At 43.2% G+C, this 25,799-nt stretch overlaps 1 protein-coding gene across 1 annotated transcript in view; it reads right to left on the bottom strand.

Moving 5' to 3' along the window:
* Window positions 1–4,597: 4,597 nt before the first annotated feature.
* TRAF5 (TNF receptor associated factor 5) overlaps window positions 4,598–25,799 on the bottom strand; it is a 65,494-nt gene continuing 44,292 nt past the window's right edge. The window contains exons 4-11 of the mRNA XM_088477307.1: window positions 25,485–25,586; window positions 19,662–19,826; window positions 18,630–18,707; window positions 14,935–15,009; window positions 13,584–13,676; window positions 11,525–11,656; window positions 9,472–9,640; window positions 4,598–5,255 (exon numbers count right to left, since the gene is read on the bottom strand). Coding sequence (XP_088333433.1) covers window positions 4,675–5,255; window positions 9,472–9,640; window positions 11,525–11,656; window positions 13,584–13,676; window positions 14,935–15,009; window positions 18,630–18,707; window positions 19,662–19,826; window positions 25,485–25,586 — 1,395 coding nt within the window. The 3' untranslated portion in view covers window positions 4,598–4,674. The remainder of the gene's footprint in view (window positions 5,256–9,471; window positions 9,641–11,524; window positions 11,657–13,583; window positions 13,677–14,934; window positions 15,010–18,629; window positions 18,708–19,661; window positions 19,827–25,484; window positions 25,587–25,799) is intronic.

The following is a 25,799-nucleotide window of genomic DNA, read 5'->3' as shown; positions in this document are numbered from 1 at the left end:
AAACATCTTGGAACTCCGAGCGGTTTTCAATGCTCTCCAGCAGGCACATCGGGTTCTCCAGGGTCGCCCAGTGCAGGTCCAGTCGGACAACGCTACCACCGTGGCCTACATAAACCGGCAAGGAGGAACCCGAAGTCGGGCGGCTCTCGTAGAGGTGTCTCGGATCCTGGTATGGGCGGAGCGCAACTTCCGGCTATATCAGCTGTCTTCATCCTGGGAGTGCTAAATTGGGAGGCGGACTTTCTCAGTCGCCAGGACGTTCATCCGGGGGAATGGTCCCTGCACCCGGACGTTTTTCAACTGCTGGTGGACAAGTGGGGTCTTCCAGAGATCGACCTCATGGCGTCCCGGCACAACAACAAGTTACTGGTGTACGGATCTCGCACAAGAGACGAAAAGGCGTCTCTGGTGGATGCTCTGTCCGTCCGGTGGACGTTCCGGTTCGCTTACCTGTTTCCTCCGGTTTCCCTTCTTCCACGGGTAATCCGGAAATTCAAACGGGAAGGAGGGACGCTCCTGTTGATAGCTCCCGCGTGGCCCAGACGGCACTGGTTCTCAGACATTCAGGGTCTGTCCATGGACAGTCCTCTGCGGTTGCCGCTACGACCGGACCTTCTGTCGCAGGGTCCTTGTCTTCACCCGGACCTGACTCTGCTGTCTTTGACGGCGTGGCTGTTGAGACAGCCATGTTAAGGTCCAGGGGGTTTTCCAGCTCTGTAGTGCGTACCATGTTACGAGCTCGGAAACAGTCTTCCGCGAGGATATACCATCGCGTGTGGCATACGTTCTTCCAGTGGTGTCGACCGAGAGGTTATGCACCGCGGGAGTTTCGTCTGTCTCGGATACTCTCCTTCCTACAAGCGGGACTAGACCATGGGCTTCGCCTTGCTTCTTTGAAGGTACAGGTTTTCGGCCCAGTCTGTCTGGTTTCAACGTAGGATTGCTACAATCCCTGATGTGCGCACCTTTATGCAGGGCGTTCTGCGAATTCAGCCGCCTTTTGTTCCACCTGTTGCGCCTTGGGACTTGACTGTGGTCCTGAGGGCTCTCCAAGGACCGCCGTTTGAACCACTGGGCTCAATGGATCTTAAATGGCTAACAGCTAAGACTGTTTTCCTTCTGGCCATAGCTTCGGCCAGACGTGTTTCTGATTTAGGGGCGCTTTCTTGTAGACCCCCTTTCTTGATTTTTCATGGGAACAGGGCAGTGTTACGCACTTGTCCTGAATTTCTTCCCAAAGTTGTTTCCCAGTTTCATGTTAACGAGGAAATAGTTGTACCGGCTTTTAACTCACCTGGCCTTTCAGTGGGTGAGGCCACTTTGCATGTTGTGCGGGCCTTGAGGACTTATGTTGACCGCAATTCTTCTTCGTTTATTAAGTCGGACGCCTTGTTTGTCCTCTATGGCTTCCGTAAAAAGGGTTGGCCTGCTTCAAAGCAAACTTTGGCAGCCTGGATCCGTATGGCTATTTCTGAAGCTTATCTTCATGAAGGCCTGCCGGTTCCTCCTTCTGTGAAGGCTCATTCCACTAGGTATGTGGGTCCTTCGTGGGCAGCTCGACGTGGTGCCTCTGCAGTCCAGATCTGCAAGGCTGCTACGTGGTCCTCTGTCCATACCTTCGTGAGGCATTACAGGTTTGACACCTTCGCCTCTCAGGATGCTTCCTTCGGGCGGCGGATTCTCCTTTCAGCACAGGAGCGTCCCCACCCTTATAGGATACTGCTTTGGGACATCCCCAAGGTATCCTGTGGATACCCTATCGACCTTGAAGTAGAAAATATGAGATATGGTAAGAACTTACCTTTGTTATCTCTCTTTCTACGAAGTCCATAGGGTTCCACAGGACTCCCGCCCTGTCGCACCTGTGCTGAAGATGGGCTTTGCTCTGGTCACCGGTTTTTCCGTCTCCCTCTGGTGAGAATGTGATTCTTGTGTGTATCCAGATCTTTTTTCTCTCTCTTCCTTCTCCTCCTCCCGCCTATGGCTTGGTACAAAACTGAGATGCCTTGGCTCGTGGGCGGGGTATAGGAGGGGGACCCTAGTGCATCCTGGGAGGCTGAAAGCTTAACTCTATGGTGCCCGATGACTGACATCACACCTATACCCCAAGGTATCCTGTGGAACCCTATGGACTTCGTAGAAATAGAGATAACAAAGGTAAGTTCTTACCATATCTCATATTTTTCGTAGCTAGCGGATGCGTGTGAACGCAGCTGTGTGATCCAGGCTGAATCAGGCCCTGAGTACCGTGTCAAATCCATTCTTCTGAATGGAGCAAGCAGACAATTGGGAGCTGAAATGGTTGGGTCTTAGAGAATTCGAATGTTAACAGCAGCACAGAGTATTTAATTTCAGGCAACTCCTGCATGTCCATGTGTAAGTAAGTTTAAGTAGAAACTAAGTCAATGTGAGCAACAAAACATTAACACAAAAGGAGGATGTGATTCTTCTGGAACACTGGATTTTGAGGTGGCGTAAAAGCAATAGATAGTTACACAGGGAAAGGTGGTTACATTTGGGATATAAAAAGATTCATATCTTCTGGGACCTACCCAATGCAGGAATACTTTTTTAGTTTAGTGTTTGAGTAGTGGCTGGAGATGGTACAAAGGAGTCAGGTAAGTGATAACCGCTGGATTGTTTGTCCAATGCACCTGTCAAATAAGGTTTTGCCGTTGATACCTTATGGAAATCTTTATAGATTATATGGGTAACTAATGCTAACTATTCACTGTGACAAAACTCGCCATCAGACAAACAGACCAATTATCTGATGATCCATACAGCATAGATTCCCAACCCCGGTCCTCAAGGCACACTAACAGTCCTGGTTTTAGTGATAACTGAGGTACTAATTAAGTCACTTGTGCTCAAGTATGGCTATCCTTAAAACCTGGACTGTTAGTGTGCCTTGAGGACTATGGTTGGGAACCCCTTCCATACAGTGTCAGATAATTGGTCCTTGTTTGATGGTGAGTATATATAATATAAAAAAAATATATAAAATCCGAGCACCAATTATCACATCTGTCAGGCATTCTGAAAGGCTTTTTATGCCTGACAAAGCGATAATTGGTGCTTGGTTGGGACCATACACTGCAATTATCGGCCTGATCAATGATTGGCCTGATCATTGCACAGTGTATGGCCGCCTCAACATGGAAGTATAGCTTTAGTGCAGTGACCAATCTAATCTTTCGATTGGTCATCAGGCAAGGTTTAATTATTCCAGCTTGCTATATATTGTGTACTTAAGAATTTTCTTCTGCAGGGTCCATAGGACTCCACAGGGGAGACAATGGGGTATAGGGTATGGTGGGTGTGTACACCCCGGTATGTCTGTGAACGATGTTGTTTTATCGATTTGGCCTTGCAGCACAGCAAATCACCGATAGAGCTGAAAGATATCGGTCATCTGCTGGTGTGTACGGGGCGACCCGCTGATCACCTGTACAAATGCTGTAGGGATCCGCCGGTGAGTGACAACTCAATTGGGTGGGCAAATTTAAATGCCCAGCTAGTTGTGATGTCAAGCCCAGCACATCAGTCAGACGATTGATAAGTATGTATGCACTTACAAATTGTCGACACACACACTTAAACTGGGTACACAGCTTTGCGCTCTTCGACCAATCGGGTTAAACGCTCTCGATCAGCCGAGCAGTGTGTACCCAGCTTGACTCCCTGTGAGCCCAATACACCCAGAGCTAGAAATTGATCAGTGTGTATGGACTTCTATGGGATGTGGAGGTTGGGTAGATAAATATTAAAGAGAACATAAGATGTGACCTCCCAATTACGATTGTCGCAGGAGCATATTACACAGTTTAACGATCCTGCATATACTCTGGGTGATCGGGTTGTTGATTGTATAGGTGTGTACCAAGCTTAAGGCAGTGGTTCACAAACGTATTTGTATCATGGTGTACTAGAATATCAAAATTTTACCACGGTACCCCTAGGCCAAGAATTTCTTATTGGGAAACTCAGCCTGTCACACTGTCCAAATAGTTTTGGCTATTTCAATGGGCAGATTCAATTAAGCTTGAGGCTCCTTCAACCCCTTGCACTGCGCATATATGAAGTTATTTCTGGCTAAATATACATTATAGTAGTGTGCAAGGTTCCCATGGAGCCTCGCCACTAGCTGAATCTGTCCCCAAGCATTGTGTGCTTGTGAATTAGTGCCCAGGCATACAGTGATCAGTAGCTGTGGGTGGTCTCTCTCCTACTCCTATCAGTGATTCCTGTTTCAGACTGTATTACCATAAATATTCTCCCTGCCCACATAATAGCTTTAACCTCTCTGGGTGTGACCAGTACACATGAGCTCAACTGGGCAAAGTGTCTACTAACGGGACAGCATTGGGAGGTTAATTGTGCATATCACTTCAGCTCTCTCCAGCTTGAACTGATTTTACTATGATATATACACATTTTTGCTCAGTGCCATGTTCCTGTGCTAATTGGTGTGTGCTATCCCGCAATGTAACAAAGATCTGCTTTTAAACTTGCTTCTTACACATTTTGCAAACTGAATCCACAGCAATGGTTAGTAAAATAATAATTTATATTTCAAGATTTCTTTTTACAGGTTCAACAATATATTAAAATCAAATTTACAAAAAAAAATATATAATCCATAGAGATTATTTAAACTATGCGTTCTTGGTTTCATAGTTCTTCAAGGTCCGTTAGATCCACAGCAACTTTAATAAACAATGTATCATCTTTAATGTAGCAGCCATTCCTTGGACTCTCCAGCGGGGCGTGAGAGACAAAACGTGGACACCCTGAGGCGATGTTCATTTCCCCTTCAGGTCTTTTAAAGCTGCTGCTGTGTGGGTCAGCTTTGAAGACCTCTAATATATGATTCTTCTTTCCGCTTTGGTCAAGTAACATCAGTGTGACCTTCTGCTTGAATGGCCATGGCAGAAGCGAGTCAAACTCCCCTTTCATGACCACAAAGTACAAGGATAAATAGGAACCTTTACCTGAGCCATCCCCGTTGAGGTAGGCCCGAGCACATAAACGATAACCACAGCGGCTTGTGTAGAACTGCTGGCTGTAAATGGAGACCACGCGACCTTCCACGGCTTCCTTTTTCTTTCTCTCGTAGTCTGTGATTTTCCATATGAGTTTTCCGTTGTAACATGTCCCTTCTAGAAGTCTAAACCGTTCTTCATTGCTGCTCAGCTGGGTTTTATGGATATTCATCTGCACATCGTGTTTGCTGGATTGACCCTCCAGGTTATCTGAAGAAAAATTAATGTTCTAGAATAAGAAATGTCATGACGTACACATCATCTGATCATAGCTGTAGGACAGATCATACCAAGACTGTTTACACTAAATGGCCACGCAATGACCCAGAGCACCGTATAGGTACACCAAACGTAAGATTATATATTGATTGGGAAATGTGAAAATTATGTGTTCCTCACAGCCTCTCTGATTGTTCTGGACGAATCTTTAAACCTGAAACAATTACCAGGGCAACTGAATCTAGAAAAAATTATACTAAGTGTACACATTGTTATTCAATGGGAGTGTATTTATACTGCTAAGCGACAACAGATCACGTGTTGTCAACAAAGAAACGAGCCAGCAGCTCGGTAAGCCTTAAGATGCGCTCAAGTAACATAAACACGTCAGGCCCAATGACGTTTCTTGAATGGCGGCAGCTCCCCATGTGACCTATGCGTCACTTGTTCCCGTGGAAACCTGGAAGGGATCTTGCCAGATACAGGTTTATATTTATACAAACACTTCCTCGTAAAGAATCGAAAGGGCTGTGAGTATACATCTCTCCGGGAGATTGTCAAGATATATATGGATACTCTTACATTGTCATTTGTATGTACTTGGTTTTATATATATATATATATATATATGTGTGTGTGTGTGTGTGTATATATATATATATATATAATATTCTATCCTTTCATATGTATCAACCGCTAACCAATCCTCTTGCCATGTGAACATCTGCAGTTAATTGTAATTATTCAGGAGGGTATTTAAAACGGAGAAAAGCAGAGACAGGGTCATTAAGCCTCTGACATAGAGAAACGCGTTAGTTGGACTCAGTACACAGAACCCGGATTTCCTACACAAGAATTCACTGGATCATCAGGATTCTCCTCGCGTGAGCCTTCTGTCCTAATATTCTACAAGACACAGGATAAATATGAACCCCTGAGTGTATTTGACAGAGCTGCGTAAGATTTTTGGACACCAAGGGACAGCACCTGTGAGAGGGCTTTTGAATGATACTACTGGACACAGTGACCAGCATTTTACCTACCTGCAGGTTAGGTCACAAAAACTATTCATTCCAGTGATGTGCATCATACTAAGATAAATCCGGGATTATGTACACAATATATTCCATTTGGACTTTTTATTTAATACCAATTTTTTTTTTTTATTATTCATTATTTATCATAACTTTCTTCCTTTTTTATTATTCATCAGATATAGATCTTTTTACATATCCATGGTTTCTTCAAAGTGAGACCCATGTTTTATTGTATGTTATGTGAATAAATGTACCTTTATATTTACATCTACCATGCTGCTAGATTTATATATTTTTTTTACTGTATTTTATTTACATTGATTATGTTTATTTCCCACACTGTAATTGAGATACTCTTTTCACATTGTTATAAGCCCATTCCGTGTACCCTTCATTTACCTTATGGATACCACCAGGAGCAACAGTGTGCACATATGTTCATAGGTCAAGAATGCCAGCCTAACTGAGCTGTATCCCTGGTGATAGTCACAGGGTAATGTTAAACCATGTTTTCCTGATTTTTAAGTGGGGACGTGGCACCATAAAATCGCATAAAGGCAATACCGCAATTTGCGCTAGCACACAGCAAGGAGGGGCAAGGCCACAATGATGACTCGATTTGTAGCAAATTGCATCAAGTTCCCAGACTGGGGAGCTGGGACTTTTTTATGTGACTGGAGCACCCATTAATCCAGTGCTCAGCAGTAAGTGTAGTGTGCACTATACTGTAAACTTCGCACAGCACCCAATTTTATCTCCATAATTTACTTTCTCACTATTAGTTATCTGTACCCATATGCTGGAAATAAAGCCAAGGCGACATGTAACTTTCCAAAGTTAAAAAACATGAGCCACTTTTTCCAAAACTACCGCCACAAAAGGTAATTTCCAGATGAAGTGCGTGTTACTATGTGATGGTGTGTGCATTCCAGCAGCACAATGAGCAATTGTACAGATTAAGTGGTCTGTTTACTAAGCAGTGTTAGGAGACAGAGTGAGAAGTGATAAGAAAGAGATAATGTGCCAGCCAATCAGCTCCCAACTGTCATCCTCACAGGCTGTGTTTGAAAAATGACAGTTGGGAGCTGATTGGCTGGCACCTTATCACTTTTCACTCTGTCTCCTAACACTGCTTAGTAAATAGACCCCTCAGGGTTGACAATGATGTCTCTTACTGCAATGGGAAAGGTAAATGAAACGCCGTTGCAGATCCGTACAAATGAGATTTCATTTTATAGAATGAGATGGCGATATGTGCATTCATGAGGGAATTCCTGAATCTGCATGGAGCTGCCAAGCTAATGACAGCACCTCAGACGGCAGAAAAGCTTATTGTGTAATTTTAATGAAGTCCATGGTGGTACATCTCCTCTGCAGGGAAGATTATTTAACGTGGCCGCCACAGAGCATGCTTAATGCTGACATTTGCAGTTGTGTAATGATTGTGCATATAGGATGCACACGTGGATTATAGCTGGGCCGCATGTGGGCTTGTATGCACTAGTGTAATAGTACATACACAGAAGGGTAGTCAATTAGATACGAAAAGTCAGAAAATGTTTGCCTGTCCGACTTTTCGCCTGTTTCAGAGGCAAAATCATTCCATGAGCGTCCCCCGCTTTTCACCTAATTTAATTGCAAAACAGCCGAAAACGGAAATAGGCGAAAAGTACTGAAAGAATTGGGAAAATCAGTCTGTACCCGAGATAAAGATGCACTAACATGGGCAATTAATATAGATGTGTACTAATAGCCCTAATAAAGCTATTTTGCGTATTTAAGTTGTGTAAATTGCTTGCTATTAGCGTCCTTGTAAGAGTGGTGAAGAATAGTATTAAGCAGTATTTTTTGGTAAAAATAAGTACTCCAGGCAAATTTGGGGCACTTGAAAATGGGTGCTAGCATATTTTTATGTCTCTAAAGTGAACTTTTAAAAAAACGTGAAAAATCCACCTGCTGCATGCACCTGCAATCCCAAAACCACCCGACCCATCCTTGCAGCCCCCCAAGAAGCCTATTTCGCTAGTTTTTATGTTTGTCCCCCCACGTTTTGCATTTTTACCCCCAAAATGACGTGTCTTTTTTGGTGTGTTCTTAGGTTTTTGTTTTTTTGCAGATTTGTCTTTTGGGGGGGCTGTCCCAAGGATTCTGAGTTGTTTCCCCACGTTTGCACCCCAAAATAAAGATTTTGCACTTCTTTTCACCTGTTAGTGATTGGAGAATTCAATGCATCGAGTTTCCGCTTAGGCGAAATTGTCCTTAAATTTTCTGGGGAGGCGAAAAAGGCTTTTCCCCTCTAATGGAATATGGCCCATAGAGTCACTGCACGGTATAAGCCTTGCTCTTTCTGAATGACCCTGTTAACATTGGGCATGATTCAGAAATGGACGCAGCTACTACGCTAAGATGGTCAATGATTTCGCACAGGATGGTCAATGATTTTGCACAGCTGAAGCCAATTTTTGGCTCAGCGCAAGGACGTAGCCACCGGCTTCAGCACACCCAGAAAACGGGGCAAACACCCCCTTGTTTTCTGGGATGCTGCCTGATGCTGCTCCCGCCTACACAGGGCTGCAGCCCAGGCACTGCAATCGATCTCGCAGAAGATGATCTGACAGAGTATAGATCCTGCACATGAGCAGATCGCCAAACACAGGAGTTGTACGTAAACCATCGGGCTTTGCGTACAACTCTGCATTTATTCTGATCTGAATAGTGAGAGTGGAAAGCTACAGCTAGTCTACTACACAAAGCTTATTTAAAAAACAAGTAAAGCCTTGGTCTGATATTAATATATAGCAAAGGCTGCCAGTTACTGAGCCCAAATCTGTCTATCATGCTCTACGTCACTCCTCTGTAGCAGGCTGCCATATTAGGAGGGAGGCGCTTCTCTAATTAAACAGACAGAACGTGTGGATAGCTGGATTCATGCACAGGTGCTGGTGGCACAGCAGCACAAATGAATGTAGTCTCAGCTATTGACGTGAATGGGGTCCAATCAGCTGTCTGTAGTGGAGTTGGGAATACAGAGCTGCAGGGTAACACTAAACAATGTGTTTTACCTTTTAGCGTTCATATCTGAACATTAGGGTATAATGGTCCTTTAAAGCTTGTTTCATGTGGAACTGGCGCACAGAATGGCTTGCCCAATGTCACACCAGGGAACATACCTAAACGGTCTTTGTAGCTCTCCATGCTTGTTACCGTCAGCTTGATGCTCTCTATCGCCTCTATCAATGGCCTGAGATCATGTCGGCTCTGTTCTTCACTGATCAGCTGCACTAGCTGCATCACTTGATCTTCCAGCCAAGACGCTTTCTCTATGTGACTGACAAGTGCCTAAGTACAATGGAAGGAAAAACATGTTTATTCAAACTGGGTACAACCTCTATGTGCAAGCATTTAACAGATGTGCGAAGATAAGTCTGAGCAACTTGTGGTTCTGTAGATGTGTCCCTGCGGCTGTTATAGCATGGTGGGGACAAGTGCTTTCACAATGCCAGGAGTGTATAAAGACTTTTCAATAAAGCTAGAACATAATGAAGTGGAACTAATGTGCAGTTGATCAATAGATCTGAGATAGATGAGACATGGATGGGCAGACAAAGAATGATGATATAGAACATAGATATGCCATGGATCTCTGCCACCTCTCACGCTCGTCTCCCAAGATTTCTCCTGCTCAGCCCCATTCGTCTTGCACTCGTAAGTCAGACTTTCTCCCCATCTCACAGCTTCAAATATTCACTCAGAACATACCTTTACATTAGAGCCTGCCATCATTCCTCCCTCTAAATCTCCACGCTTATCTCCTCCCCTGTTCTCACTCATCTTTGCTGCAGTCGTGCCAAAAGCCCATCTTGGTGCACCAGGTCCCATGCTACTCTGTTAGCATCGGGGATCTTATTTGCCCGAAAATGCGTCTTAGTCGTAATGTGATACAACTAGGACGCCCCAGGAGATTGTGCTGAGTAATTTGATATAAGATGCGTGTATATCTGTGTGCAGCTTAGGGCGGCATCCAATTAGACCTGATTATTTTTTGGGGGCCGAAAGAAGGGGATTTTCACCAATCCTCGTTTTTTGCTGATTTATTTTCCCTCCTATCCTATTTGTTTGGACGAACAAATGGGATAATTCACCTGAAAACGCATAGGATCTGTGATCGGTCCGTAAACTTGTGTTTTTGCCATTGCACTGGTGAAAAAACTGCACTTTTCGGGGATCGGAACACATCAGGTCCCGAAAAAAAATCCCCGATAAGTGCTGGCATCCGCCTGGACTTCAGGGCTAATTAGATAGCCCCGGGGATCCATTAGAGCCCGAACAATGTTCGGGGCTAATTGGATACCGCCCTTAGTCTGAATCTGTATACGAAGTGCTACAGTGCACTGGCCACGGCTTTTTTCCAAGTTCCATTGTGCTTCGTATACAGAATCAGTTGCACACCAATATACGTATAAGTGTCGCAAATAAATTTGTCAGCACAGTCTCCTGGTGCATCTTAGTTACATCACATTGTGAATAAGACCCATTTTTGGGTGAAAAAGGCGGGCAGCAATAGCATCGGCGCACAGGATCTTTTGTCATGTCATGCCCATTGCTGATTAATTCTGCACATTTACAACTACATTCCTTTGCAAGTCAAGCTACTGATAACGGTGATGCAGAATATGGATTCACTGCCTGAGAGGTGCTATGCAGATTGGGACCTTCTGTAGAAGGAGGGAGAGGCAAAATGAGCCACAAAAACATTGTGTATTTACTAAAAGCGTGTTGGGGAAAATTATATTAATATCCACTTCGTAGGGTGCCAATAGAATAGGTGCATGTTTGCGGTCTGTCAGCTGGCCACAGAATATTTTTCTCCAACGAAATGACCCAATTTTTCAATTATTCAGTTACAGTATCGATCTATATATTTAATGGGACACCTCTTGTACCAGATAGGTGCACATTACATGGGGAAGCTCATTTACAACAGTGACACATGTACTAGAGAGCACCACTGTCCTGTGCTACCCATAATTCAGGACACAATTGTGGAGAAAAGTTGCATTTACGCAAAAATAAACGCTCCACGAGGTTGTATAGCCTGGGGTTAGTAAATAAGCCCTACTGTCCTGTGTTACCAGCCTGTTCTGGCATTAGAAGATTGTGTATAACTGCCCTTCATTATAGGTTTACAGGCAGGAAGTGTGCACAGGAAAAGTGGACGCTTACTTGGGTAGTGAATAGGTTACTGCCGTTTGTCCCGCTGAATTGCCGGCATTCCTTCTCACACCATTTAACAGTGTTAGAGAGTTGCTGGATTTTGCTTTCTTTCATTTCCATAGTTTGTTTTAATTCCAGCATCTAGGAGAAGAAAGAAAAGAAATGAATGGTAACACACAAAAATAAGGCTGAATAATAAAACTACACTTATACTTGCACTTTTACACTAAATGTGATAACTATGTAGACACAAATAATTGGATACCCCCCCATGCAAGCAAAATGCGTACCATTGCACACTAGTTCCAAATGGCCTCTAATGTTGCGGTTTTGACAAGAACAGTTCTGCGGAAACAACAAATGTTTTTATCAGGACGACAATGCCACTGTAATGTTTCCAGGGCAATGCTGGACTGGTATAAAGAAAATTCGGTAACCCGGATAGACTGGCCAGCTCAGAGCCCACTGAGAACCTCTGGGATGAATTGGAGTGACGGGTGCATTCTTGGACGACCTGCCCTTCTTCAGTGTCACAGTTGGTCACTGTACTTAAGGTGAAATGGCAAAACATACCGCCTACTGTTGTACAGGAACTTGTGGGCAGTTTGCCAAGAAGGGTGTCTGCAGTAATCACTGCATGTGGTGGACCTACAAAGTACTGACGTTAATAAAATCTTGTTGATCTATTTGTTGTCAGTGTCCAATCACTTTTGTCTACATAGTGTATGTATTAATTAACCACATTTAAGTTTCCATACACGTACACATGATTGTAAGCTGAAATGACTAGGCCCAGCTAACAATCCATCCTAAGCTGTATCGCTATACTTGTATATGCAAATTCAAAATATACAAATCAAAAATATTTTGAAGCGGATTCAGAGGTGTGACTTTTAGCAAATATCGACAAAAACTCTTTCCATTGTGTACATCTGTGCATCCGAATGTGCAAGTCTGTCAGTGTCTGTACACACAGCAATATCAATTAGACGCCCCCATCGGTCACACCATTAAAACCAAGGCGGTAACATCAAGTTACGTATAACTCCAAATTCCACTTTATCTTACTCCATTGGTGCATAAATACAATGATTTTTGCAGCCCACAGTAGGATACAACATTCTACATCCCGGCACTTCCGATCGTCTTCATGCCCAAATTGTAAAAGGGCAATGGTTTTACTAGCCATGTTTTGCTAGTTATGCAATGTAAAACCATTGCCCTTTTACATTCCAGTCATAAACACGATCAAAGTGCCAGGTTTCAGAACACGACACTTCGTAAATAAACCCCTAAATCTAATGCTGGGTACACACTGGACAATATGTTGTCCGATGCCGTGGATTGGAGCAATATATTGGGTACATCGTCTAGTGTTTATCCATGATATGCATGCTATCGCAACATCGTCCGTCTCCCCTACCGCAGGGCTGACGGGGGATGGCGCTAACTATGCCATGTTGAAGATGGCAGCGTAACACGTCCCTCCCCCCATCGGACCAGGCATCTGCAAATGTGTATGCACTTGCCGCATACCAGGTCCCGTCGCCGGCGATGTCATGCTCCGTACACATCGCAAAGTGTGTACCCAGCATATGAGCCGGTCGGTTTTAAAATGTGTTTATGTACATAGTTTAATATATTAGGCAAAAAAGGTCATGTGTTTATTGTACAGATTAAATTAGATACTTTATAACTAACTTTTTCAAACATAAATACAGTATTCAAAACAGCTGGGTCTTCATTATACCTGTAAGATTCCCTAAAGCCGAGTACACACTATATGATATATCATTCCTATCCGCATCAAAATGATATATCATACGGTGGTTGTTCATCGCATCATCTCATCTACTGTGCTGCAGTGGATGGGACAATACCATGAACGACCCGGTGCATGTAATGCCACATTGGCCGTCGTACACTGGATCATGCAGCGTGTACGGCGTTTACGTGATATATCATTACATCGCATCACGCCGTCTGGGTGGAGGTGGGTAGGGAAGGCCTTATAACATGTAATGAGGGACATGCAATAAATATGTACATTGCACTCTCATACACTTACCTGCTGCTCAAGCTTAGTATTTCTATTCAAAACATACAGCATATGGTCTCTGAGGAACGTATCCTCATGTGCTTTTAATTCTCCTCTTTTTACCTACCAATCATACAAAAATACATGAGAATGTTTAAAAAACTATAGTTAAAATCATTTCCTGAATACTCATTTCCAAACAACGACATAGAACATTTACTTTTGAGGTCTTTTATACCTTTGTGTATCTGCTGTTTTTCATTTTTACATTGAAGCTTTTGGTGCTTACTCCGATCAGCCAGTGCAGTGCTCACACTCCGGATTGCGAACACCACTAGCGATATTCCGCATAGCGTTGAGGGCTGCACACACATCCCTGCGCAGGTGCGCATAATGAAGAGTGGGCTGATCTCTGCGGCCGCTAACTGGACATTCCTGAGTAATAATTGGGCAGAAACAATGTGAGCACGATCGGGATTTCCAGCGCTGCCGGGATCTGTTCATCTGTCGGGCAGCTGCTGCCGGGAAACGGTATTTCATACCGATTCCTCTGTATCAATGTGTGTGTGTCAGTGTATGTGTGTATCTGTATCAGTGTCTGTGTGTGTGCTGCTGTGATGGTGTGGCTGAGAGAAAACACAGGGGGGGGAGGCGGTGCTGTGGATAGGAGATGATGCAGGGGGGGAGGTAATGGTGTGCTGAGACGACACGGGGGGAGGTGGGTAGGCAATGGTGTGGCTGAGAGATGACACAGGGGGGGAGGTAATGGTGTAGCTAAGAGACGATGCAGGGAGGGAGGTGATGTGTGCTGAGAGACGATGCAGGGGGTGGCGATGGTGTGGCTGAGAGACGACACAGGGGGGGAGGCGATGGTGTGGCTGAGAGATGACGCAGGGGGGAGGTGATGGTGTGGCTGAAACGATGCAGGGGGCAAGGTGATGGTGTGCAGAGAGATGACGCAGGTGGGGAGGTCATGGTGTGCTGAGATGATGCAGGGGGTTATTGTGTGGCATAGAGGCTCAGGGGGAACGAGTCTGGTTGAACCGCTATTGTATGATGATGACCTTCTTAATATTCCTACACAAACAGGCATCTTCCGGACGATGTCATCTACATGATAGTGAATACCATATAGGTAAGGTGCATACAGACTGGAAAGGAATATTCCCAGAGTGACGAGAAATGGGTGGCATGTCATGTTGGCACACACCATTTTCAGTGGCCACGCCCCTACAACATGTGACCACGCCCATTTTTTTTCTGCGTGCCTTCGGTGTGCAAAAATATTTTGCTGTGTGGTGGGGGGGGGGGGGGCACCGTTCTTAAACTTGCTCCAAAGACCCTAGTTACGGCACTGACTGAGAGTAGAGCAGATAATTACCTTTATGGAGCAGCCATAATTGGCGAAGGCACAATCTACTTCAGCCTCAGTGCATACAGCAAGGTGCTCATCCAGCTGTAAATTAGATAATAATTGCAGCTCACAGAATAATGTAAACATGTAAATCATTTATACATACAGCAGGTTATCCCAAACTAGTATATGGTACAATGTGGTCAATGTCCAGTGTTATGTGCTCAATGAAACAGCAGAATTCTGCAAAGTACAGTAGAAAAGCTGAAGAAACAAAAAAACCTGGTTCGTAATGACAGCTGGCTCCTTACTGGATGGTAATACCACTTGTCCAATGAGGATCAGGTGCCACTTCACTACCCGCATGTCATCTTTGTCCCCTGCAGCTCTCACACTTAGTTACAGCATATGTCCAGCAATGGCATGTGCTGTACCAATGTACTCCTGTGGTGTAGAAGGGTTTGTAAAATACATGCCAAGGGTCAAATATATATCTAGAACTTTCATGAATAACAGTTTGGCGTCATTGTATTTATTCACTTACTCTAAGGGTGGGTACACACCTAAACGACCGGTAATCATGCCGATGTTCAGGGCGATTTGTCATCACCCTGGACATTGCATGATAGCCGGTACACAACGACAGAACGTCCTTCATACATATGTACAGCCTCAAATGCGATGCCGTGTGATTGACTGTGCAGCACGGGCAATCACATGATATGGATGTGACCGCGGGAGCGCGCAAATCGGGCATACACACTGCACGATATGCCCGATTTGTTGTTCCGATTAAGCCAATTCTGACCGATATCGTTAGGAACGAAGTCAGGGGTTCACAACCACGGTCCTCAAGGCACACTAACAGTCCATGTTTTAAGGATACTTGAGCACAGGTGTTTTAATTAGTATCTCAGTTAGATTTAACTGTCTGTGCTCAAGCATGGATATCACTAAAACCTGGACTGTTAAGTGTGCCTTGAGGACCGAGGTTGGGAAACACTGCTCTAAGGGTATATTTACTAAAGTGAGGGTTTTTAGATTTGGAGATGTTGCCCATAGCAACCAATCAGAGTCTACTTAACATTTATCTAGCACCTTCTAGAAGATAATGGCTAGAATCAGATTGGTTGCTATGGGCAACATCTCTACTTCAACAAACCTGCACTTTAGTAAATATACCCCTAAGTGTCAGGTAAAAACAGACAAGCAACTAGAGGACTCCTTCCTGCAGGAAATTTTTTTCAGGTACAGAAGCCACACTTGTGATAATAATGGTTTACCGGCCTGGCCTTCAACTGCTGTGAAACTTCAAGTCCCAGCATGCTTTACCAGCTGTTCGGTTGGAGGATATGCTGGGACAACACAACAGCTGGAGCCTCAACAGATGGAGAGCCACAGGTTGGCTAGGCCTGGATTAGGACATGGGGAGCAGGATTCACCGGGAAAAAACAATGAGTACAAAAATTCACCAATGAAATGGATATGGCCTCATACAATGTGAAAACATTGTGAAAATGGACAAATGTTTTATTGCTGTTATCAGTGACTTGTTGCACTTAAATTAATTTTATGGACAGCGGTGCTTTGTCTATAATAACTACTGTATATAGCAGGCATTGCACATGCAGTAAATCTCATATCTTCTCTGACTGCATAACCCTGTTACATAACGCATGTAACACAATGGGGAAAAGGGCATTTGTGCTCAGAAACATCCTGTTATTTGTGCCAACAAGCACATTCCAGCATGATTTGTTTCTATTACTGGTAAGAAAATGACACATGATGCCTATAGCTGACCTTCCAACGTGACATGTTCTTTCTCAAAATGCTTTCTTCTCCCAATCTAGATCCTTCATTTTGACAATATGTGCAAAATTAAGGTGGTTTTCAGTGTGGTGGCACAGTGGTTAGCATTACTGCCTCACAGCGCTGACGTCCACTGCAAACGGAGTAACATAGGTGTGATGTTTGTATGTTCTTCCTCTGACTGCTCCAGTTTCCTCACACAATGTAATAACATACTGGTAGCCTAATGTTAGTGTGTGTTTGTGCGGCTGAGAACAAAGAAAGTCAGCTCCATTGGGGGAGGGACTGATGTGGGTGATCAGACATTCTCTGTCTGTAAGGTGCTGTGAAATAGGTTGGTGTTACAGTATATAAAGAGTTACAATACCAATACCAGTTTCTCCAGAGAAGTGTGAGGAACAATTACATATCTATAATACAGTCTGCAACTGGTCTATGAACACAGATTGGATCAGCCATGTTATCGTTATTATGTACTAAAGGGAAAATGCGGACAAAAAGTCAAAAACTGCTGTTTTCGGTGTTTCTCCGCATTCCCATATGTACAAGTCACGGTTACCTTCCGGAGCTTGGACCCAGTGGGCAACCAATAGAAACCTATGAGCTTCTTTTCACGCTGTGCCCTGGGAGGGATTCATTTGGATCCCTTTCAGCATCCCCTGCGGTGCACGCATCATATGACGCATGCGCAGAGAGACTTCTGGGTAATAAGGCGGGGCTCTAGACTGCACACCCTAATAGTAATGAAAGGTGCTATCATGCTGACATTTTAAATCCCAAAAGTCAGCCCAGCCAAAGACCTCCCCAGGGCATCACACGAAAAAAGGGTGACAGTGAAGTGTTAAAGTATCAGGTGTGTAAAGTAATTAACAAGTGTTATAATAATGATAAGGGTAGAATATGTGTGTGAAAAAATACATAAATAATAAACACTTTCATGTTTGTTTATTATTTATGTATTTTTTCACACACATTCTACCCTTATTATTATTATAACATATGCATTCCAGATGTGAACCCCAGAGTGTTAGGGACCTGCTCAATGAGGTGACCTTGACGCTGGTGGGCAGGCCCGTATCAGTGGCCATTGATATGCAAACTACCTCTGAAATTCTATATAATACATTTAAATGTATACAGTAATGATCGCATAGTGCATCTGCAACTCTGTTTTTTGTATATGAGACTTCTGGGTAATAAACCCAGAAGTCCCATCTTTGCAAAGGACAACTCTTTCGTAACGGCTGTCCTTTGTGATTTTAATCACAATTCTAGGTACAAACCAACATTATTAACACCAGTATGTACCCGATAAGTGGCGACAGGGCTTAAAGTGATCCTGGAGAGGTGGTGGCATCTTCCTTGTCAAAGTTACATGTGTTATATACATTTTTCACTCAGTGGTGTAAGCTCATCCCAGGCGCCCGGAGGAAAGTTATAATTTGGTCGACCCCCCCCATCACAGCCGCTGACACTGTAATGTAGCAATTAGTATGCAGATAGGCTATAGATAGATAGACGAAGGCAGAACTGACAGTCTGACATGGATCTCCCCACTAGTGTATGATGGCTTCTCAGGTGCCGTGAAGAGGTGCCATGTATTGGGTGGCTGTGACGGTACACTCCTGGTACATAGTTACAGCCCTAAGTGGGGTGAATATGTTGTGGACAATGGAGGAGGTGCCCCTTCAGAGCTGGAGCCCGGCAGCAGGCGCCTCCATTGTCTCCCATAGATCTGCCCCTGTTTTCACCATTGGATGGTACATATGGGCCATTGCAAACTTTTGCTATGGGGCATTCAAATGCCTAGTTACGCCCCGAACACATAGCTTACAGACGGAACCCTGTGGCAACGCTATAGACAATAATGATGTTTGTTTTGTTTTCTCTAAAAATGGCCAATACTTTACCTCATCTCTTGGACATGTATTATTGCAGTCATTGGGACACAGAACTGGAAATAGCGGACAATACTTTCTTGCATGTATCTGAAGGAAAAGTGCAAAATTCAATGATCATATTGAACTTAATAAATCAAACATCCCAATCATATACTACATACATGATGTGTGAAAATCTCTCATATCTTTTAATGAGTGTCTTCACCAGAGATACATCGCAAAATCAAATCTAAGCCTAAAACGTGAAGCAGAAAATGTAGTGCAGTAGCGAATAAGCCAATGGCTTCCATTAAAAATGAGATTTCATTATGACAAGATGGAATAATAAAAATGAGCTGAACAAAGGCTGTAGATTTGCAGTTTTGAAGCTGTTCCCCATTTAGCAGGACCTGAGGTTTTATCTGTGCAATTGGTCCCAATGTTTCACCTTGGAGTTCTAGTAATTAGGAAGTGGCCAATTCTTCCTGTAGGAACATTGTATAAATGCTATGTTTCATATTAATAAAGATCCCTCATCTATAACAGCTAAATGAGAACTGTAACAAACAGCACAGAATGTAGGACAAAAATAAAAACTGCAAATATTGTGGCAAGTATATATCTTTTTTTTTTGGGGGGGGGGGAAGGATTACCCCAATTTATTCTGATAATATGCTCTTTACCTCCTTTAACGCTGCAATAATCTAAAGACGGCCACATATTATCTGTCCAAAAAAATCATGAAGTGTTCTCCCTATAAACCAATTTTTTGTTCAGATCAGCCAACTTTTCTCCAACTGAATGATTCAGACATTACAGAAGATACTAATCCTAATCACCAGGTACATTATAAATTACTTTGGATGCAACTACGATGCAACACAGGCGATAAATGAAGGATATAGGTGCGAAATATGGAGAATCTCTACCTGTGACACAGTCTCTAAGTTGCGCCATCCGTCTCACGCCGCATGGCGCAAAGAGGATGGGTGCAGGAGAACACATTAAGATATCCACAAGCTTCAGATTGGAAAACAAAGATGTATAGACTTCTAGTATTACCTGCAGATCAATCAATGCCATGCTTTTGTTGCAGTAAATGCAGGTTTCGTCTCGGAGTTCACACTGTGTTTTTAAGTGAGTCTCCAAGTCTTTTCTGGACACCTCGTCATGACATCCAGAGTTACTGCAGGTGACCGTTTCATACAAACACTGGGCAAGATGATCCTGTGATCAAATAACATTGTGAACCAGTAGGCTCTTAAAATACATTTTCAAACTCATCATTATTTATCTGCAGATTTATTTATTAATAAAAAAATGCTACTTGTGTAAGTATTCATCCCAGATGCGTATCTATAATGGGTGCAGGCTGTGCGGGGGCCCCACATTGCACACTCTGCAGGGCCAGAATAACAATGGGGCGGATGGAGCTACAGCTCCAGGCCTCCACATAAAAATAGGCCCATTGTCATGACAACATGATGTTGACTGGCCATCTGCTCTCCACACTGCAATCATAAATCATATTGTAATAAAACTGTATTTCTATTTACCTCACAAAATGAGGCATTTTTTTTCTTTTACGTAATTAGGGGGGACATTGGGGCTGAGTGTATAGAGGTGTACACGCCCACTTGGCACTGGCCACACCCACACAGCACTGGTCATGCCTCCTCTGCTTCTCATAATAGGCCCTTGGTCATTTTCAGCTCCAGGCCCATGTGGCCCTCAATCCGGCCCTGACACTCTGCACCCATAATTCAAATACTTACCTCTCCAGAGTCCCACGTCAGCGATATCAGCGCTGTAAAAATCGCCTGTAAAATGACCGCCGCGTCCATGTCCCCGGCATTTTGTGCATGCGCAGTAGGGAAATCACTGGGAAATGGCTGCCGCGCCATTTTCCAAGTGAGCTGCGCATGCAGAGTAGTCTCTAGGCACAGACTAGTGCCCAGAGTCTACTAATACGGTGCTGTGGTCAAAGCGTTGTCAGCCGCAGGAGAGACAGGAGGGGGCCCCGGACGGAGACTGCACATGGGCCCCCTCCTCACTTAATATGCCTCCGATTCATCCCATGTGCTGTGGGAGTTCCAAGTTTATGTATATGAAAGATATTGTCCTAACAATTGACTTTAATTAGCCTCTACCCATAAATCATTATAAAAGATCAGTTTTTTATGGATAAAATACAACCTAATTCGAATAACATTGGTCATACTGTGAATCTGAACGAAAACTGTGAAATTAAACACAAAAGAGCATTCTAAGAAAATGAAAGAATGTTATAGACATGCACAGGATAGGAAAAGGCTACAAAATAACATCAAAGTTCTTGGATATTCCAGTGAGTACTGTTTAAATTGTGAGGAAATGGAACCTGCATCATAAAACCCAGGTACTACCTAAACAAGACCACCGCTCAATACTCAGCATCAGAGCAGGAGGAGAGTTGTAAGGGAAGCCAGCTATCACTCTGAAGAAACTAGAGTTCATTGACTGATGGGAATGAAGTTGTACCAGTCAACCATACCAAGAGCTGTGCATACAACTGGCTTGTATGTTAGGGTGGCTAGAAAGAAGGAATTACGGAATAAAAAACACATCGAAACACGTCTGGAGTTTGGCATTAAACATCAAAGTGACCTAACTAACACCATCCCCAAAGTGAAGTACGAGGGGGGTAGCATTATGTTGTGGGGATGCTTTTCCTCATCAGGGACTGGGCATCTTGTTAAATCAAAGGCTTGATAGATGGTGCAATATACAGGGAGATCCTGCAAGTCCACCTACTCAGTCTACTAGAAAACTAAAGTTGTGGGAAAGTTCACCTTTCAGCAGGACAAGGATCGTTGTTGAACAACAAAACAAATAATGTTATGACTCTGGTCAAGTCAAAGGGCCTGATTCAGCAAGGAACGCAGTTGCTAATACGCACGCAATTGGCCGATTGTTGCGTACTGCATATACAGTGTGTGAACTAGCCATTGCGATTGGGACTGAGATCGCAGTGACTATGCAGATCCATCGCAGAGTGATTGACAGAAAGTGCCGTTTGTGGGTGGTAACGGGGGTTGGTCGGGCGAACGCAGGCGTGCCAGTGCATTTCAACGGTGTTGCAGGGGCGTGCATAAATTAGCCACTGTGATGCCCTACGCAGCCTGAGGTCTCATAGCGTGCGTGGTTGTTAACAATTTGTGAGTAAAGTCAGGGCTTGTGCAAGTGTGCATGAGGCTGCGATGGTTCTCGATTGTACCGATGTTTCACAGTCTTACTAAACATTACGGATGTATGCAATGTAAAGTGGGCGTCCTTATGTTGTGTGGAGATTGCGATCGCAATGGAATAGCATACTTTCTCAGTTGAACTGCGTGCGTACGCAGTATTGCGTTCCGTAGTGAATCAGGCCCAAAGTACAAATCTCAATCCAATTGAGAATCTTAGCCATAATTTGAAAATTGCAGTCCAGTCATCATTCAGCCAACCTGAACAACCTGGGGCAAGTCTGCAAGGAAAAAGGGGCAAAAGAAACCCAAAAAAACTATTTTACATTTTTTTTTAATATGCAAATAATTATGATTTTAAAAATTAACTTTTAGAGCTTACCTGTGTCATTTGTAATACAAACAAATCTGTTGACATTTTACGGGGCTGAGTACTTTTGCAAACCACTGTATGGGACATGGGAGCTCATTCAGAGTCGGTCGTGAGCGCTGAGCGCTCACAACCGACTCGATGTTGCCCCACAGTGCATGCGCACGACGGAGCCGGCTCCGTCGTGCGCATGAGCAAGACCCGGCTAACGACGGACACTCCGTCGTTAGGGGTCTCGTAGCAGACGGGGCGAGCTGTCGATGTTGAGTGGCAGCTCGCCCCGTTTGCTGGGCGGGCCGGGGGCGTGCCCGGCCAAACGGAGGCGTTGCAGTTGGAACGCTTGCCGTTTGGGGACACGGCCCCACTGACATCATTGCTGATGTCAGTGGGGAACTTCCTGCTCAAACAGAGCAGGAAGCTCCCAGGGGCTTACGAGTGCCCAGACCCTATCCTAGGGTCTGGTCGTAAGCCCCGATGGTCACGATGATATTGACCATCACCCATGTCGGTCGTTAGAGATCGACGAGGCGGCCGTTCAGAATGCAAGCGGCCGCCCTGATTCAGAGTGACCGCTTGCATCTAACGACTGCCTCTGAATGAGGCCCATGGTTATTGTGATGTTATGCATTTTGACTAAGTGTGTTTTATATGTCTAAACCTGATGTGTTTATGTGAACTCCCCCATTTGTGGTTACCACAGGTTATCTAATAGTGCAGATCTCATTACATGTCTGTCTCTTGAAGCTAGGATGCCACATAGACAGGGAATGTTAGCCACATATTTTTCTACCGATACCCTAAACTGTGCAACCATTTTTGACAAGGATCTCTTACAGTCTTGTCTGAAAATCTAAGAAGGTTAGAAATGAGCGGAAGGATAAATTGCATGCAGCAATCACATCATGTCACTGATTTTATGGAGTTTTTTATTCTTTACAACAATTTTTTTTTTTAGGAGTTGCTGATGACCATCTTTTGTGAACATCTATACACAGTATAAAATAAAGGCCCTGGTAGACGTCCGTCTTTTGATTCAGGCTAATCTCGAGAACCACTGGCCGGATTTTGATGCAGTTTTCGCTATTTTATAGAGCATTTATGGAGGAAAGTGTAGGTGTATGACACACTAATGTATGACAAAAGGGAGCCGAGCAGTGAATATTTTAGTGAAGTAAGTCAATGGAAAAAACAGACGTTCAAGCGCTTTCTTGGCTTGCGATGCATAAACCGTTAAGTATATTTCACAACGATGGACATTATTTTATACCATGTGTAAAATAAATTAACTAATGTGAGGAAAACCTCACAACAAGCGCTCAGGTGTGCACGATTTCCACAGCAGCTGTAATAAATGAGTGTAGTCTCACTCAAAGGGAGAAATGCAAATAGATAAAGTTACAGCGCTAATTATAGTGGGTCTGTAAAAATATAATTTACCAGATGAAGTGTGATTAATAAGAAAAAAAATCACTTTTAATAATATAAATGAATTGAAATAATAAACATTAAATAAATATAAATATAAAACTGCGTACATATAAAAACATGCAGGCCAATCTGTGGTACAACTACCCCTGTATATATAAGATACTGTTATTGGATATAATGTCAGTAACTTGGAGTTCTGGGACTCCTTTCAGGAACAAATGTGGCAAAGTACTTTAACTTCCCAATATTGATTAGTCTCCACCAACTCACGATAAATAGGGATCCAGGTTTTTCCAAGACATCATTGTGCCAATATAGTGTCCCTTGGAGTGGTGAAACAGAAGACTATCCAGAAAGGTTTCTATGGGAACAGCTTGTAGGTTCATCCGATGCTTGATGATTGCCCAAACAAGTGACTTGTATGGTCCACAAAGTATATTCCAAAGTGAAGACTGACAGCAGGAAAATAGAGTCCAAAATGTATCTTCTTAAAAGTGTGGTGTTGAATCTACTGACGCGTTTCGCTGTGTAACCCCCAGCTTTATCAAAGGTGCTTTCTGGATATTCTTCTGTTTCACCACTCCAAGGGACACTATATTGGCACAATGATGTCTTGGAAAAACCTGGATCCCTATTTATCGTGAGTTGGTGGAGACTAATCAATATTGGGAAGTTAAAGTACTTTGCCACATTTGTTCCTGAAAGGAGTCCCAGAACTCCAAGTTACTGACATTATATCCAATAACAGTATCTTATATATACAGGGGTAGTTGTACCACAGATTGGCCTGCATGTTTTTATATGTACGCAGTTTTAAATTTATATTTATTTAATGCTTATTATTTCAATTCATTTATATTATTAAAAGTGATTTTTTTCTTATTAATCACACTTCATATGGTTAATTATATTTTAACAGACCCACTATAATTAGCGCTGTATCTTTATCTATTTGCATTATTTTATACCATGTAGAGATTGATATGTATTATCTGGTTTCTCATGAAAAATTGAGGTAAGCCCTGTTTACTGACACAAAATTTCAGTTTTCACCTTTTTTTTATTTTACAGATCATGTGAAAAACAATCTTTAATTTCAAACGCGTACAATTAATGGTAAGAGTCTGCCTTGGCATGACACCAAATAAAGCACAGGGACAGACACTTAAAGTGACTGGAGTTGACACAAGTGGAAACCGTTTTCTCTTTGATCCCTTTTGCGAGTCATGTCAAAACTAAATCTTTTCATGTTGATGTTAGGAAGTAAAAACGACGAATTTCATCTGCAAGATAATCTTATAAATAAAGACTTCGGTTGAAAAAAAGACTACCGCCGTAAATTCAAATTTGCTGAGGTGGATCACTAGTAGCTTTTACTCAATTAATGCAAATCCAGAAAGCTACCCCTTCTATCTAGTGAAGGTTCCTGGCCACTTGCATAGAACTTTGACCTGTCGTCGACACCAGGTTCCAGGTATGGGGACTCAAATTGCAGTATATAAATGGCATCTTATCACCCTGACAACCACCATCGTTGTGAGTATACAATGGTTTGTCAGGAACTATGTAAGAAGGAATGAAACACCAAATTTGTCTTACATACGCTGTGTTAAACAAAGGGGCCCCACAAATGGCATTTCTCCTGCCCAGATCGTACAGTTTTCAGTAATATCGCAGCTGTCAAGGCCCCTTCCCCAAACAAGTCTAGCCAGATCTACAGAGCACAGGTAAGTAAAGTACTCACAAAAATAAATATCATGCTTTGGGTGGAATAAGCCATTAACAACGAACAGCCTTCATGGTCCATATGTAAACATTTAAATTTTGGGGTTTAACTGTCATTAAGTAGATAAAATCACTTACCTGGAACCTTCCCAGTGTCACTTTCACATCACAGTCAGGAGCATTTCTGCAGTACACCAGTAAATTTAGGACTTCTCGTTTACAGCAATTGTCTTTAAATATCTGGAAAGTAATTTTAACAAGTACAACTATATTTTTACTGAGCTACAGTAATACAACATGTAGCTTAGATATAACTAGAAGTTGTTATATTCAGCTGTATCAAGTAACCAAAACCAAAGTGATTACGATTTTATTTCCAGGAAGTCTGCAACACCTGATGCTGACATTTGTGCATTTTTACACATTCCTACAGTAACTATCATGCAAAATCAT

Source organism: Taudactylus pleione, unplaced genomic scaffold, assembly GCF_031769625.1.
Source record: "Taudactylus pleione unplaced genomic scaffold, aTauple2 ptg000201l, whole genome shotgun sequence".
In the NCBI taxonomy this organism is placed as follows: Eukaryota; Metazoa; Chordata; class Amphibia; order Anura; family Myobatrachidae; genus Taudactylus; species Taudactylus pleione.
The sequence above is the reverse complement of the archived record's forward strand: the minus strand, read 5'-3'. Positions and strand labels throughout refer to the sequence as shown.